General features: G+C 42.6%; 2 protein-coding genes across 4 annotated transcripts in view; both read right to left on the bottom strand.

Annotated features, from left to right (window-relative positions):
* Window positions 1-559: 559 nt before the first annotated feature.
* Window positions 560-1,586, bottom strand: LOC117900480. The gene has a single exon (XM_034810865.1). The coding sequence runs from the start codon at window positions 1,472-1,474 to the stop codon at window positions 569-571; it is 906 nt and encodes a 301-aa protein (XP_034666756.1). The 5' UTR covers window positions 1,475-1,586; the 3' UTR covers window positions 560-568.
* A 13,891-nt stretch (window positions 1,587-15,477) lies between these two features.
* LOC117900139 overlaps window positions 15,478-16,796 on the bottom strand; it is a 43,452-nt gene continuing 42,133 nt past the window's right edge. For 2 of the 3 annotated variants that reach the window (XM_034810367.1, XM_034810369.1), the window contains exons 6-8: window positions 16,641-16,763; window positions 16,379-16,580; window positions 15,478-16,150 (exon numbers count right to left, since the gene is read on the bottom strand). In XM_034810367.1, the coding sequence (XP_034666258.1) occupies window positions 15,756-16,150; window positions 16,379-16,580; window positions 16,641-16,763 (720 nt within the window). In that variant the 3' untranslated portion in view covers window positions 15,478-15,755. The remainder of the gene's footprint in view (window positions 16,151-16,378; window positions 16,581-16,640; window positions 16,764-16,796) is intronic. The other variant, XM_034810368.1, reaches the window with a different exon arrangement.

The raw sequence follows: 16,796 nt of genomic DNA on the forward strand, positions 1-16,796 counted from the left end.
GGGGTACTGATTTCCTCCTAGTGGTGGCTTTCGTCTATTGCGATGATAATGCTCGAGGCGACAAAAGTTTCCCTTCATTGGTAAGGGACACACTCTCTCCTGTGCAAACGATTGGTTGAGGTGTCATTAATAAAGGCCACACAGGGAAACCACCTGACCACCCATACATTTGCCATTCGCGTCAACATAATTGATGAGTTCTGCTCGAAGCAAGAGGCAACGCTGACATCTGGCTTTCCCGTTGTGTCCGCTGCTCCAAGTGTGTTCTCTGCTGTTGTGTGTGTTTTGTGGTTCTCCCTCTCTCACACACAGACGGGCCGACACACCCTAGTAAATTGGCTTATTTTGTCGACAGCTTAAGTCCCATGGGTATTTATTGAAATTTAGTTGAAAATAGCCAAAAAACTTAAGTTGCCAATGAGGCCAGTTCGAAGATAAATAGTTTTACATGTTTAGGCCAAACTCTGTACCTCAACATTAAAATATTCACATATATATTTAACAATTTCCACATGGTTTTGCTGCTAATAAAATATAATAAAAATGGAAAGTATCCGAAGCAAAAACCTTAACAAAATATAACAATCAAGACGAGGGTAACTATGGCCATACCCATGGGCGAAGAGCTTGTTGCCATCGACGGCATGGCATTATCCACCCTGGGCAGTTTCTTGCTGACTTCACACTTTTGGTTCATGGCTCGGCCCATGCTGTCCGCAGCAAAGGATCTCAGCTGCTTGGCCGACTCAATGCCACAGAGCATGGCCGCCCTGGTGTAGTAGCAGTCCAGGACATCGTTGTAGATCTGACAGAGCTTTGATTTATTCCGCGTCTCGTACCAATCGGGCGGGGCCTCGCACTCGATCATGTCGGTGCGCATCTCCCGGATGCAGTTCTGAGCCTCCAGGAGCCCAGCAAAGCGTTTGCGTGAGCTGCCCTCACAATCACTTTCGCAGACAACCTCCTTGAAGTAGTCCAGACCATCGCTGAGCTTGCCATAGATATTGTCTGGGGCCAGGACACACTTGCTAGTTGCAGCATGAATGTTCGCGAGGACATCGCGGATCTCGGCGCACGAGTCGACCAAGGAGGGCTGGGCCAGCAGCAGCACAATCCTCTCCGGACTGACCACATAGAGGCGGGCAAGCTGCATCAGCACAGGATTATCATCGCAGATACGTGTAGCCGATCCCGCTTCACGTACAGACTTGGGATCCTTAAGCTCGTAGCCAGGCGGACAGGTCGGACCGCCCTTGTTCTTGTCCTTGTTAGCTCTGCTCGGAGGCATTGTCTGTTTGCCACTGGGAGCCGCCGAAGCTGTTACCCCGCCACCGCCAGCGCCCTTGTGACGAGCCGAGTGTGGTTCCAGTCCGTAGCGATGGAAGTACCAGGGAAACCAAATGGCCTCACTGATCTGAAGATGGATCAGCACCAACAGTAGCACTGCTGCCAGAAGTGTTCCTTTCGATTTCATGGCTTTCGATATGCTTCCAGTCTGTCAATGATGTTCGACTGACGTTTGACTGAAATGACACTTCCATAAGTGAACTCTCCTGGGGTTCTTGATCCCACTTTTTTAGTGAATCAAATATTAAACTCTCTTTAGATATAAATGGATTTTAGTCTGCATGAAAATTACAATTTCCCAATATTATTTTTAATTTATTTTTTATTATAGACTTAAAAATGTTGACAGGAAGAGAGCACAGTCGATGCGCAGCTTCAGTTCGAAAATAAATAGTAACAGAAGAAATATCAATTGTGTTGGTTTTCGATGGCAATTGGTAAGTTTGAACGTTAAAGGGGTAACTGAAAAAAGTACGTTTAACCAAAGTGCATTCGTTTCCTCCACAATTTAAATCTTGAGTGCATAAATTCTCAATAATCTTGGCATTAGCCAAAGCCCCGGGATTTCATCATCATAAGCAGCAACGTCTCCTTACTTTCTTTGCGAAATTATCACAGAAATTGCACAAAGCAACTGTTGTGGCCATGACTGCCAGAATAAATTGTGAAATTTAAAACGAAATCCTTGCATTTTATTATGTCCATGGATATGTACATATAGGGGTGTAGTCCACCCCACCTTTGTCACCATCAAACGGACTGGTTGAGGGGCGATTTCTTTATCAAAGCGCACACCTTGAGGGACGCCCACAGTTCCCTTGTGTTACTTTCTTTTTTTGTGAATTGTCAGGGATATGCCGAGTGAATTTTATTAGCACTCATAAGTTGTAAAGTGTATGGGAGGAGTCGGAATATAACAGGATGATTTCGCAGCTCCTTTTTCTTCAGATCCTTTCTCTCTGCAGTTGTAGCTCGAGCATACTTTTGTGCGTTTGCAGCACTTCATGTTAAACAGATTTTTATTGCACTTTTTTATTTGCTCAGTCTTTTCCGGACTCCCCTCCCTGCCGTTCTGTCTCTGGCCCTCCTCGCCACTATGAATTTTACTTTGTCGCTCATTTTCCTGCTGATTTTCCCGGCTCCTCCCGTTGTTGTTTTCTTTTTATTATTTAACATTTCGCTGCTGTAGGAAATGAAATATTTTTGCATATAAAAAACATTCGACTTCATGCTGTGACAATGTTTTCGCGCTGTTTAGGTTGGGGTCGGTTTCGCTGGGGTCTTTTTCAGTTTTTTTTATTTTATTTCATTTTATTTTATATTTCAGTTCATTTCCGGCACGTAATAAAATAACAAGGTAAATATGCAAAAGAGCAACAATTTAAATGCATCATAAATAAAAAGAGATTCCCCCCAGAGCCGTCTCCCGTGCTGTCGTCTCCTTTTTTTAGTTGTGGTCCTCTCTTTCTGCTGTCATTACGCTCATCATCACTTCAACGTGCAGACGCAATCCAATCGCAGTCCTGTTTATTCCCGAATAACTTCATTAGGGATTTCTGATCATTAATCTTTAGCCGAAGGCTTATAACAGATTGTCTTGTGTCCCGGCCAGGACCTATAACAATTAGTCCTGGCTGGCGGATTAGGGCGGAGGCCTCTCCACAGAGGCTGCGTGTCTGTGTGCTCGTGTCCTCGTTTGTGTTGTGGGCATTATCTAATCCAGTCAATGGCGAAATTATGTCATTAGGTTCGGCCATGTTCGAATTTGCCCAATGAGCTGTGTTAAATTTTCTGACTAATTGCTTCTGTATGCGTATGTCCTGTCCAGGATTCTCTTGCCACATTGTTGTTGCTGTTTGCTGCTGCTGTTGCAAAAAATATAGAACAACAAACAGCACAAAGCTGTAACATAAAAATTAATTGGTTTTTGATGCGCTGCCCAGGGCAGAGAGAGAGCTGCCGATGGGAAAACGTAAGAATATTAGACGTAATGAAAGTGAATTTCTGGGAAGCACAACAGGCAGAGATTATGTGTCAGACAGACTCACGGCAGGCTATGGAAGGTACGGCGGAAATAATTCTTTTAGATTTATGACTGAAAATTGAATTTATTTACCAAGTTTCAGTGTAGTAATCGTCGATAAGCGAACTAATCTACCCTTAATTAAATCCATTTTTGAATAAATAAAACCAATGCAAAACATTGCCCCCAATAAGGTTCGTGGACATCTAAAAAGAACACACCTGAATTTATTTGAACAATTTATCACATTCTTGTCTCCTTCATTTAAGTGCACTGTGTCTCGCTTTTGATTCGCTCCGATGGTTTAGTTCTGGCTGTAGGTTGAAACTTATTGCATTTTAAGTGCATAATTTTGCACATAATTTAATGCAATTAATTGAACATTAAAAATTGAACACCAAACAACAAAAATTAAAACAAATGGCCGGAAAAACGGCCTCTCTCTCTCTGGCACACACATAGATATCCTTATATGATTGTTTGTTTTCGTCGGCGAGCATAATTAAAATGTCAAACACGCTATAAATCATTTTTCAGTTAATGTTAATGCACTTATACCCTGGAGTATGCTAAATTTTTAATTGCATTTTCATTAAAATCAATGAAAAACGTCGAGCTGCACAGCAGAAACAACTTTAGATGGAACAACTCCAGGGAAAACTCTCTCTCTCTCTCTCGCTCTCCGTAAACTCTGTGTAACTACCGAGTGCACTTTTGCATAGCCAAAAACGAGTGAAAACAAAATCGAATAAAAATGGCACTTAATTTCGCTTAGAATGAACTTTTTAGCCACTCCCAGGTGCGGCTGCCTCAGCATGAAAAACTAATGAAAGCGGAGAAGTAGCGGAGTGGGATGAGTGGCAAGAGTAGCTGCTCCGTCTGCCCGGCAAAATGGAAATTAGATTGCCTTGGCGCCTTGTCCGCCTTGTCCGACTTGGTCGCTGGCCCAGACAACAACTTGATACAACTTTTGCAGGCCAGCTCCCCAACTCCTTTTGGCCACCCATTGGCCACACGCACACCTGTCCAGGGGGAAAAGGACTTCAACTGCAGGCGTAACTAGTTCAAGTTGCTGCCAGTAATTATAAATTTACCTAAGGAATTACCCAAGCTCGTTGAGTAGCTGCCTACCTGGAGGGACTCGATTGGGACCAAGACTGGGACTTGGACTGGGACTGGCTTCGGGTTATATAGTTAAAAGTTCTGGGAGACAGAGCGAGTGCAACGAGAAATGTTGCAAGATGAGCAAAGTGAACAAGTAATAATATTATTGATAGATTAGAGTGCGCCTCTAGTGGGTTTGTTTTTGATGAAACTCTCCCGAAATGGGGTTAAGTATTTTTAGTGCCGAAGCTCACAAAGTTGATCTGGAAGTATGTTTGCACTGCAGTTGCCAGAGTGGCCGTTAATCCAAAGGTAAAATTATTTTAGATACTCGTTGCTGTTGTTGGAGTACTGTGTGGAGAATTTCTGAAGAGTTGCCTGAAGTGGTTAGTGCTAGACTGTGGGAGCTAATTAAAGAGGGAAAAGAGAGAACAAACAACTTGCTGCAGTATGGAATTTTAAAAACAGCAAATGTAGATGAGAGCAGGCTGTAAGTCTCGGCAATAATGACAATTCAAAATGAGTTATTGTGGTTTTCCTTTCATGTTCCAGTAATCTTGAACCGCGTAAAAACAACTAATATTTCACATATGTACATACATATGTCCCAGGACCAACTTAAAGCTCACACGCACAAAAATGGCAGCACCGAATGAAATCCCACTCTGAATCGAATGCGGATTCCGTTCTCCCAACCTTGTCCGCAGATGGCCACATGGCACAGCGAAAAAGGCAAATACGGAAGTGAAAGGTGCTAAGACCCAAGAAAATCCCGGAATTCTTTGAGCCCGGTCTTAGCATGGACCACGCAGTTTTTTGGTTTTGCTTCCACTATCCCGCACTCATTTCGGCCCCCTGCTACCCCAATTCCACACTCAAATCTAAGGGTTGTCTTCTCCTGCTTTAATCGGGAACGGAAAACGAAGGAAAAAATTCAAGGATAGTTGATAAAGCAGAGACACAAAAGACAATGAAGTGCGCAATGAAGAGTACTTGTATTTGAAAGTGTTTAAGATGTTTGTTCGTTTTTCTCTCCACCATTTAAAGTACTCATAATTATGTCTTTCCTCTATAAATATTTGGGGGTAAATAGAGAGATTTTTTGAGTACGTGCTAACGTTATAATTAATTAATCTATTAACCTGAACCCATTACTTCCATCAGCATAATCTTTTTGTCAAAAGCGTTTAAAGGGCCATCAATTTGCACGGCTATTGGCTTAGGCGTACCACTTGATCATCCAAGACAATTTCTAGCCACAAGTCTACTTCCGCGCGCCTTGAGTGGAACTTTTACCTAAATTACAATCACTTAGAACACTTTTAGCAGACATTATGCACTCGTTTTAGACTTCCGTCTAATTTACATGCTATTTAAATTATGCTGCTGCTGCTTCTGCTGGCAGCTACGGACACAGACAGGACCCAGGCACCAACCTAGGGCCACCCAACGAAAACCCGCACCCAATATATAAAGCAGCTTCATCAAAATGCCTGTCTGTCTGTCGCGCCCGTCCCGTCCTGTCCGTGGCATGCCCCATCCTTGGCGCCCATGGTTGCGATGCTGCTCAAACTTGCAGCAGCTGCCGCAGCTACTTTGTAAAAACTTTTGTATTGCATGCAGCGTCAGAGGAAGGAGTGCACAGGAAGGGAAGAGGGAAACGGAGCCAAGGAGAATGGCAGCTGGTTAGCTACATCCTTGGCTCCTGCGACCAGCTTAGCATCTCCAACTGCATAAAATTTTGCCCAATATATTTTTAAAGAGCACACCCAAGTGGCCTTTGGCCCGACACACTGCACTGCACTGCACTGCCCTGCTCTGCCCCACCTATGTGTATACCTTTCCTCTATCTGTCTGTAAGCTTCTGCAATAAAAATGAATTAAATGCAATGAAGCAGCATCCCAGCATCATCTTTCGTCCTTTCTCACAGCGTATCCTTGCGGCGCCTCGGGGCGCGCAAATTGTTGCAACAAAGTGGAAAGTGGAAAGCAAAAGCAGCAGCAACTGGTGTCAGTTATTGTTGGGCTGGCAACTCCACTCCCCCGCCCAGGTAGCGCCACTCAACTGAAGTACAAAGTTTGGAGGTAGAGCGGATGGCAGTCACGCTACTACATAGATTCGTTAACGGCCACGCCCATACCCATACTCATACCCATAGACACACCCGGTAAGAGGAGCCGCCTCTTGTTGCTGCATTTAATGGCAATTTGTAGTCGAAGAAAAAGAAGCAGCAGCAGCAGCTCCATGCAAATTTGTGGCTTATAGTTTATCAAGCCAAGCTTCTCCATCTCTGGCATGCTTCGCGTTACTGTAAGGGCACCTACCGTAGGAGCACCTCCACCTCCACCACTACCCATACCACAATCCGTCAGGTATTTCCGAATGCGTAAGTTTACATAAAATGCGTAAATGCTTGGTTTGTATACCCTTGGGTAGGGCATGGAATGGAGTGTTGTATAGTGTTGCAAAAAAAGGAAAATATTTTATGAAGGCAGCTTCTATTGTTGCGGCTTTATGGCTTTTAAGTTGGCACAAATGCGTAAAGCGCCCACTGCGAAAGGAGACAGGAAGAATGTCAGAAAGAGAGGTCAATTAAAAAGTTACCTCGTGCGCAGTCTGTTCTTCGATTAGGATTATTAGTTGCTCAAGACAAACAGTGGAGTGGCGTGGAGTAGAATAGGGAACTCAAAACATGATGCGAACTGCAATAAAATGAACATAAAATAGCTCAGTGGAGCCAATTATTGTGTAAAACAATACAAATAATATAAAATATTTAAATGGGAAATATAAATGTAAAATAACTTCTCACAAGGCCACCAAAAGTAAGTTTATCCGACACTAACTCCCTTGCCAATTCCCCAAATCGTTTGTTTAAATAGTTTCATCCAATTTTTTAGTACAGATTTATTACTCAAATTCCTTCGAACGGCAATATAGATTTTTTCAAAGTTAAGCCTATGTTTAAAACAAAAAGAAACTCTCTTAACTATCAATTCATAATTACCTCAAAAGCTGTTAAACAAAACTTAAAGTTACACGGAGGGAAATAACAAATATCTTACTTCTGGGAGGACAGTAACAATGGAAAGGTCAGCTAAGGGATTCTAAAATTCTATCAGTTTAAGAATAACTTTCTTGTCTACGTACTTTTTTCTGCTTTTTGTTTGGAAGGAAGTGAAACACAGAAAAAAGTGCGTCCCACATGGCGTATGAAAGTTGGCAACTTGTTCGCGCGTTTTTTCCACCACTAAAGTAAGAAGTGAAATAAAAGGAAATGCAAAGACAGGAACCAGGGGAATTGATGTTGTTACTGGAACTGGAGGTTCGAGACAAAACAGGAGAATGGAAATATTGCACTGAGCTATGCAAATTCGTTGTTGCTGGTGTTGGTGCCTGGTGCCTGGTTCTGGTGTACGTACTTTCTTCTTTGGCAAATCAAAGCCGAATGTCTAAGCGTAAGCGGAAAGCGGCTAAAGAAGCGGGCCACAGCCAATCCCGTGATGTCCTGTTGCGTTGGGAGAGAAGGAAACGTGAGGCATCTGCTCTCTAGCGCCGAGCACTTGCCACGCTCTGCCTTTTCTGCTCCTTCCCTTTCCTATTGCCGGCTTCTGCCATTATTTCTGCATGCTTCACATGGCGCCTCGTCCTGTGGGATTCTTTCAGCTTTTGTTTGCACATCCTTGTTGGTATTGTGTGCTGCTGCTGCTCCAGCTCCAGCTCCTGCTCAGGCTCCTGCTCCTACTCCAGCTACTGCTCCTGTTAGCAGCTATTTGTTTGATTGTGGAAATATTTGCATACTAGTATAGTTTTTATTGGCACAACGTTGACACTGATAAGTTCCCCCCGGGCAATCCACAAGAAGCTGCTCCCCGCATTCCCCTCATGTCTGCATGAAATTAAATAAGAACAAAGGGGGCAACACGACAGGGAGGAGACCACTTGAATATTAATTAATGCTTTTGGTTATTTCCCTCCGTGCCCCTAGCTCTGGGCCATATCGGGTGCGTTGCAGCTACAGTTTGCTTCTTTTTTTCTCTCCCTGATATTGCCCCTTTGGCCTTTGTCATTCGATTTGCATAATAAACATTTTGCCAGAATTCGACCAAAGGGAGTTATGCGTTCAATAAAAAATTATTGAATCTCAGCGTCCTTTGAATGAGACAACTAGGGGTCCATTCAAAGTAAACAAACAATATGCCTTGAAAGTAAATTTTAAATTACTAAAATATAATTATCAGTCGAGAATTTGATGTGTTGTTACAAATAAATTATTTGCTCTCTCTTTTTCCATAGATAAAGAATTAAACTAACTATATTCGTGGCATAAATTTGCTTGAACAAAGAGTTTGTGTGTTCATCATGCTTGCAGCTTCCAACTCCAATTCCAGCAACAATCAGCCATAATCTGATCCAATCCCGAGACCACAAAGAGCCCGAGCAAACAACCATTGAAATTGAATCGCTGGCTCAACATATACAAGACCAAAAGGAGCGAGGAGTAAAATGGGAAGGGAAAAAGCGCAATCTGCGTCTTGCACACGCCCTAATAATAGGCAAAATGGCAGAGCGACAAACTGAGAAATGCACCAAAGGCAACGCGGAAAAGAGTGTTGCCGTCTGCCGATGGCGGCCGTGCCGGGCCGCATGTGAAATGGAATTGAAAACAAGATGAATACACAAAAACAGTGTAGGAATACGAAAGTGCCTCGACTAGGGTATACCCCGGTACTTGCTGTATTGGATACAAAACAATGCTTTAGTAGGTTAAACAAAATCTAGGAAAATGTTTTAACGTTTTAAAATACATCTATGCATTATTTTTCTGCCTCTTGCATTGTTTTCAAGAGTCAAGCATCCCATGGATATCTGCAAGTACCCTGTGAGCCAACTCACATGCACACAGCGAGAGAGTGAGAGAGTATTTCCCTTGCTTCCGGTGGTATTGTGATTGTGTGCGCCTCCGTGTCCATTCATTAGACGGCATTCAGTGAGGCATCGCATTTCGTGTAGTGCCGTCAATGTCATTGCATATTTTGGCGAGCAAACAGAAGGCAGCAGTTAGATTCGAAATCATCGCCATATTCGGTTTCATACACTCGTCTCCATGTGCGTCAGAATGCCTGCTGGAACGTGTTGCTGCCCCAAAACTCATTTCAACAGAATGGTAGGCCTAATAAAATATTTATTCAACGCCCAAAACAGGTGCGAAATTTTAAATGCAAGCATTTGCTTTTTACACTTTTCTGTTTTCGTAATGTAATGTAATTGTATTTATTTTTTTTTGGTTCAGCTCTGGCGTAGGAATAAGTGAAAATTGTCCTGTAACAGAGTTTGTTTCGCTTTCCATTCACTTCGTTCAATATGCGTTCATATGCATACGCGAGTATTTGTATACATACTGGGAATACCAATAGGTGGGCAATGATTTCAGGTGCTCCAATCATTAATAAACAGCTGGAAGGGAAGTTGGATGTGGGCCTGACATGTGCGTGCTTACCGCTAATACGTGGATATCCAATACGTACTCCCTTCCTTTGGGTATTTTTCCATTTATTATATTTCTGTATCGAAATTGATGCTTGTCTTGCCCGGGGCCAGACTGCGCGTGCATCGAAAATGAATTGAAAATATTCCAACATGCTATTTGTTGGCGGTTTAGTTTTCAGTTTTTTTCTCTGTTGTGTAGCAATAAGTTTGAAACTAATGGGATCGTGGTCCCACTGTTTTGACAGTTCAAATTAGTTGGAGAACTTTATCGAAATGTAATTAACTTAAAATTGAATATTTGACACTTGTTAAATAAAGTTGCCGCTGGAATCTGCTAAAGGTATCCAGGGATATTCTCAACAGAAGGTTATTTGATTAGTAGAAAGTAGATCACTTCTTTGCTCAATCTCTTTCATTTGCCATTTTAGGATGATGTCACGCTGCAATTCGCTATGGAAACGCTCTGTAACGGGAGCGCATTTCACTTATCTTCCACTTTACACGCAACATCAACTTGTCTACTTGTCGCGCTGCATCTGTCCGCTCCGCCCCAAAGGAGAAAATTTGTTTATCTTCACATATCTAACTATGTTGGCGTACATGGCTGCATTTCCTGCTCTCAAAACGAAGGCAAAACCCGAAATGGGGAAATATACGAATTCAGAGCTCGCCTCAGGCGTGTTGTTTTTCTGTTTTGGCTTTGATTTTGATTTATGTTGCAGTAAACACAGGCAGCTGAAGTAGAAGAAACAGCAGCCGCCACGGAGCAGCGCCGGCAACCCCCTTTGCTACTTACTTTGTCGCATCATTTCACCACAGACGACGCAAAGCCACCGTCGCACCATACCGGCTAGACCCCCAAACACCAAACCCCAGCCAGATAATGCATGCCAACGCATAAAGGTTCTGATTTACGAATGCCCTATCAAAGGATATTATCATAATTACAGTCAGATGTTTGCAGAATTATTTTAAATCTAAAATCAGACATATATAGTCATTTGGTACCTTAAGTTTTACTTTACAACATTCCCTTGGAACTTTATTTATCCATTCGAACTGCAAGTGTATTTCGACGTTCGGCCCGAGAGATTCTAGTGCTCCTTTCAAGTTTTTTGTCTCTTTTTGTGCTTGTTCAGGCGACAAGAGAAAATGCTGGCCTTCCCTCGAATCTTCTCACATAATTGTGGTGTGGGGCTGCGGTGGGTGAAAGCCAAACAAACAGAGGGGGGAAAAAGCATTCGTGAATACAGAGAAAGTACACACGAGTGGAGTGTGAGTCTGCCGTTTGCATTGTGAGTGTTTACGCCTTATAAAAGGCAACATTTTGCAGAGTGAGAGACGAACTGCGTCGACCACATTAGAATCTAGTTTGGCTTTTGGCAACGCGACAAACTTGCTTTTACCCCAGCCAGCTCGAGACACGAAGAAAAATCTACTTTTATATGTACTAGCAAGTAAAAAAAGAGAAGAGAAGTAAACCCGTTACGCTTTGTTTGACTTATATTTATGTTGATGCTTATTTTTACTTCAGCAGCTGCATATTTGGCAAGCTCTGCGCTGGCATGACTCATGAGGAATTGCCTGGGCCTGGGCCTGCCAGACAGTGTCTGGATTGTCTGGTCTGTGTGGCAGTGTCTCCAGCAAATGTTTTAATTCCTCTGGCTCGACACAATAATTTACACACTTCCAGCTGTTTGCCCGTCCATAAAATCCTTGTTTGACTTGCCTTCCCGCCGATAATTATGCTCTCGTATATTTTATGGAGTCGCTTATTAAAATTTATATGACAATTTGTTAGTTTGTTGCTCTGTCTGGATGATTCATTATATTATTTTTCTTTCTTCTTTTTACTGCCAGATTGGGTTGAATGTCTCTTTTGCCCATTCAGTTGTAGTTTTTTTGGTATTTATGCATCTACATAAATACAAGGATGAATGTTTTTTTCTCCTTTAACATATGGCCATGCCCATCAAAGTTGATTGCATACTTTCTGCTTGATGCTTAGCCACCGCAAAGTACGCACTAAAAAGATGTACCATATATAGTAGAGACTTTTTATGATTCTATCAACGGGCTCACAAAAAAATTATGTGAAAATTATTTCTTGGCCATAACTTTTTTTCTTTTTTATATTTTAGTGATTTTTATGCGGTTTGCGAGTTTAGAATTAGCTTTAACTTGCATGTAACTGGTAGAACTTCTTATTAGTATTAACAGAAACAAGATAGACAAATATTTTTTGGAGATATGGAAGTTACAAAATCAATGCTTTAAAAGTAGAACATTTTCTGGCTGATTTTCGTGTTTCAACACTTTAAAAATTACATCAAACCAATAGCTGAAAAGGAGCTTAAAATATGCTGTCCAGTGCTGGCTTCAGTAACTAACTAGCTTATCAAATAACCAACAAGAGTTTCACATAGAATCAAGCTCAGCTGCGGCTTAGGGCTTACCTGTGGCAGGGTGTGCACCAGCACTTTGGAAATAGAGATGGAAGCGCAGAACTTGAAATTAGAGCCGAAAAATAAATGAAAACCCATATCCATAAGGATGTTAAGGGAGAAGGGAACTTCCAAAAAGAATTTTCCATTAGCTCACGTATGTCGGAGTCGAAGGCCAACACCTCTCCTGCGTCTCGCTGTGCAACGAAAAGAGTTTGAAGTTCAGTTTTGCCATCCAAATCATAGTAGGGGTCTGGGTGGCACTGGCATTTGGGTTGGGGTGATGTGTGTGATGGCCGAAGTGAAAAGACAGCATACCAGACTGACTGACAAAACCTCAACATGCCACTAAAAGCATAATCATGCACTTAACTAAAGCCCAGCCAAAGGAAGTTGTAACTGTCTGGTGGAGCAGCGGCCTGCGGGTGGCCGGGTGGTGCTAAGGTGATACAGGTAACGCACGTAGAACTTAAGTCATCATCATATAAATAAAAATTTATGACTTTAAATGTGTTTGTGCGTGAGTTTGTTTGTTTGGCAGTGCGTCCTGTGGTTGGAAGTCATGCCACAGCAGTGGTTAGTGGCTCGAGTGGGGGGTGGTGGTGCTGGCTGGCTGTGCGGCGAATACATGCGTGACTTTATTTGCACTTGCATCTGCTGAGAGCTTCATTTTATATTCGTGTGATAAACAGGTGCCGACAGATCCGGACCCCAGTTCAAGGACCCGCTTTGCACGTTTCTTATAGCAGAAGTACTGATACATTTCAGTGTTTTAAATTTTAATCCGTAAACGTAAACCCTTGAGAGGTACAAGTGACATACATATTCATGGTAAGCATCTTGACTCTTGACGAGAATTGTCGCACAATTATGACAAGCGACAGCTTTTACTTTCTTCTACTTAAACGTATCCTCAAATGTAAATTTCAGTTCCGGGGAGGGTTGGTAATGCGAGAAACTAACAAGGGAAAGCGGCTTGCCTAGCTACTTTTCAAGTTAAAGTTATTATCCCGAGGCACCACTCGCACCAGCCAGCTCCTCGCCAGACTTGACAAAACTCGGCAGACTTTTGAATAAATTTTCAATCTCCAGGACAACGACTAGCTGGGTTGGGGCAACAACGGGGACAATCAGCATTATGAATATGTAGCTACATCCTCCTGAATGTATCTGCCTGTTGTTGGTGCTGTTCGCTAAGTGAAAAGCCAAAGCCAAGTTGCGCCTGAAACATTTTTAAAAGCCGCTTTACGTCTTCTTGAAGAAGCCAACTTTCTTGATTTTTTTGTAATATTTTCTTTTTACGAACGAAAACTTTCCACCAGCTGCAGCCAACACAAAAAATAAACTACCAAAAATAGAATAGAAAGTTCTTTGGCTTTCCTGCACTTGTTTTTTTTTTTTTTTTTTGCTTGACGTTTTCTGTTAAATGCTTTTAGCCGCTTTTTGTTGCAAACTTTTGCAAGCAAAGATACGCTTGGAATGACGTACAATTCTCGTTTCTCCCGAAATATGATTTAATTTTGGTTTTGGGCCTGGTCTGAGCCATGCAAAATAATTAAGCCACTAAGCATGTGATAACAAATATCCAATTAAATGTTGCCCAATTAAATCCAATGGCCCTGTGTGTGTGCACGGGCTAATCAGGAGGAGGCCGAGAACGAAGTGCGACCATTTCTCTTTGTGGTCAACCGCCATTAACGTTTATTACACCCACCAAGTGCCAGCAAAAACCAAAGAGCACAAGAACAAGAAAAACCAAAAAAAAATACAACGAAGAGAGAACAATATACAGAAACAATGGGAGAAAAAATATAATTAAAAATAAACATTACGCGGCGACAGAGAATGGAAAGAAAAAATGTTACACAAATCCAAGAAACGAAAAGAAAATAAAGGAAAAAACAAACCAAAAGACAAGGGAAAAAAGCTGCCAGAAAAGGCAAAGAAACGTGTAATAAAATGAGAGCAGCAGCCAGGTGAAAATTGCATCAGTCTGAAGAGCAGGGAAAAGTGGAGTTTTCCCAAGAAAATTGAGGGTCCTTGGTTGCCTTCCACAGCAGCATTTTAGGCGCTTAATTGAGCGTTTTAGTTATGCTAATTGTTTGGGCGGCAACAACTACGAGTAAACCAGGAAAATGGCCAACCGAGAGATGTCCTTTCTTCAGTTGGGGTCGCTGGCTCCAGTTCGCATTTATTTTGTGTCATTTGTTATAAGTGAAATGCCTGGGATCATTAGGGCTGCTGGCCAGGTGGGCGTGAGACGTTGACGAATGTATCCTAATTAATTATGTTATTGTTTAGGAAGCTGGAGCTGAAGTTCTTATTATGATAACAGAAGACTTGAGAAATAACTAATTTGAGGAAGAGAAACTGTACCCAGACTTTAGAAGATTTAGTAATAATTATTTACAGCAGCAATATAGATACTTACTTTACTTTGGTTACAGCGCAACTTTACCCACACCAACACTAATAAAATTTCTGGTTTGTCTTCGCTTTTGGTTTTTATTTTGATTATCTACCGTAAATACTTAGCTCATACATATCTCGATTTTTGGTTTTCGTTTCATTTATATATTATATACAAGTACAATACATATATTCCCTTTTTCATATACCTATAGGCAATATTAAGACTTACAATCTAATTGCTCTTCTGCCCTTTGCCAATCCTCCTATTTTCGCTTTCTCCTCTCCCTTGGTATTACATTTAGGCATAGTAGGACATACATATACATATATATATAATTTTATATGGTACATATACATACATATAAATATCATTTATATCAATTACAAATAATCTTGACTTTAATATATATGTAAATATATTTGTATAGAGAACTGAAAGTGAAAAGCTTAGCACAACATTTTCCGTTTTGTTATCTTCACTTGAAGAAAGGGAGCGGCTTTCATGCGGTTCTAAAAGGACTCATTCAGATTTCATAAGTCCCATTGCGAAACAGCTTTTGCCCCTTCATCTCTTAAAGAAATTAACAAATATCGCTGCATTTTTGATGAAATGGCTCCCATTCGTGATGGGCAACTTTTGTGTATCTTTATGTTTTTTTTGCTTTTTGTTTTTTGTTTCTCTTAAATGCATTCGAAGTTACTTTGAGCTAGCTGAAACGAGTGTCTTGTGTCTTGGTGTATAAGTGTGTAAATATTTTAGATACATTTTGCAGTGGTTGCTTTTGCTTATGGGTCTTGGCCTAGGGCTGAACTCTCGCACCTCATCCTAAGCATTTGCTCTGCGCATTCTGGCTTCTTCTCGACGGCTCTTCCCCTACTCTCGCATCCCGTTCACCTCCCCGGCATGTGGCACAAGAGTTGCATGACAATTGAATCATGTTAATTGCCTGATGCAACTGCTGCTGCTGCTGCCGGTGCCTCTGGCCTTCTCGAGTGTACATCCTCTCCAGCTGCAGTTGGACGCCTGCAGGCCCTGGGCCCGCCGCTGCCTTTGCTTTGTGGCGCTGACCCGCATGTGTCCGGAATGTGTACGGAGGATGGTGCACCTTCTGCTGTACTTGCTGGCGCCGCTTGTTAGCGCCTGCAACTGCGACACTAATTGCCTGCCTAGCGTCCAGCCGAGCACCGCCAGCAGCGATCCACTGACTGCCAAAGATTGACTCGGACAGCAACTGGACGAGCCCGAGCCTGCGCCCCGCCAGGCAGCGCCGCCGTCCTCCGCTCCTTCGGCCCCGTCGTCTTCTTCGCCTGAGGAATGAAAGAGAAAGTCTAGCGAAAAATAGAGAAAGACACAGACAAATGCAGGCCATGTATTCGATGTATTCTGGTAGTTCTTTGTTCTATCTATCATCTCTTACCAGCACGATGGGTGCAGGCATCTTTTTGGTGCTAGTGTACGTGTATCGGGTGTATGTATATTGTGGATGTGTGTGTGTGCGGTGTGTGTGTTTGTGTGTGTCTCTTAGCTACTCGTCCTCTAATTGGCGCTCTACTTACCCTGCAGCTGTGTCAGATAGCTGTTCTTCTTGCTGTGAAACTGCTCGTCCTCGTGCAGCGTGTACTGGTCGTAGAACTCGTCGGGGCTGACGCGATTCCCGCTGGCCCCTCCGCTGCCGTACTTGGTGAATGGATCCGCCTCGAGGATGGTCTTCTCAGTGGTCTTCCAGTACACGTCGTGCAGCTGGGCACTGCATCGGAGCTGCAGGGTCAACCAATTAGCGGGTTAAAAGCCATTGGACATTGGACATTATCCACTCACCTTAAGCTTGCCATTGTCAAAGTGCTGATCGGTGACCACGAAGTGAATGCCCACAATGGACGTTTGCATATCGTTTCGCGTATCCACAACGATTTTATGATGCCGCACGTGGGATGGATTCACCTGCAACAATTGAAAGTTTCATTGAGTTAATTG

Source organism: Drosophila subobscura, chromosome U, assembly GCF_008121235.1.
Source record: "Drosophila subobscura isolate 14011-0131.10 chromosome U, UCBerk_Dsub_1.0, whole genome shotgun sequence".
In the NCBI taxonomy this organism is placed as follows: Eukaryota; Metazoa; Arthropoda; class Insecta; order Diptera; family Drosophilidae; genus Drosophila; species Drosophila subobscura.

What these genes read in the sequence shown, in the direction of transcription:
- LOC117900480 (XM_034810865.1), bottom strand. Translation starts at nt 1,474, where the DNA reads ATGAAATCGAAAGGAACACTTCTGGCAGCAGTGCTACTGTTGGTGCTG.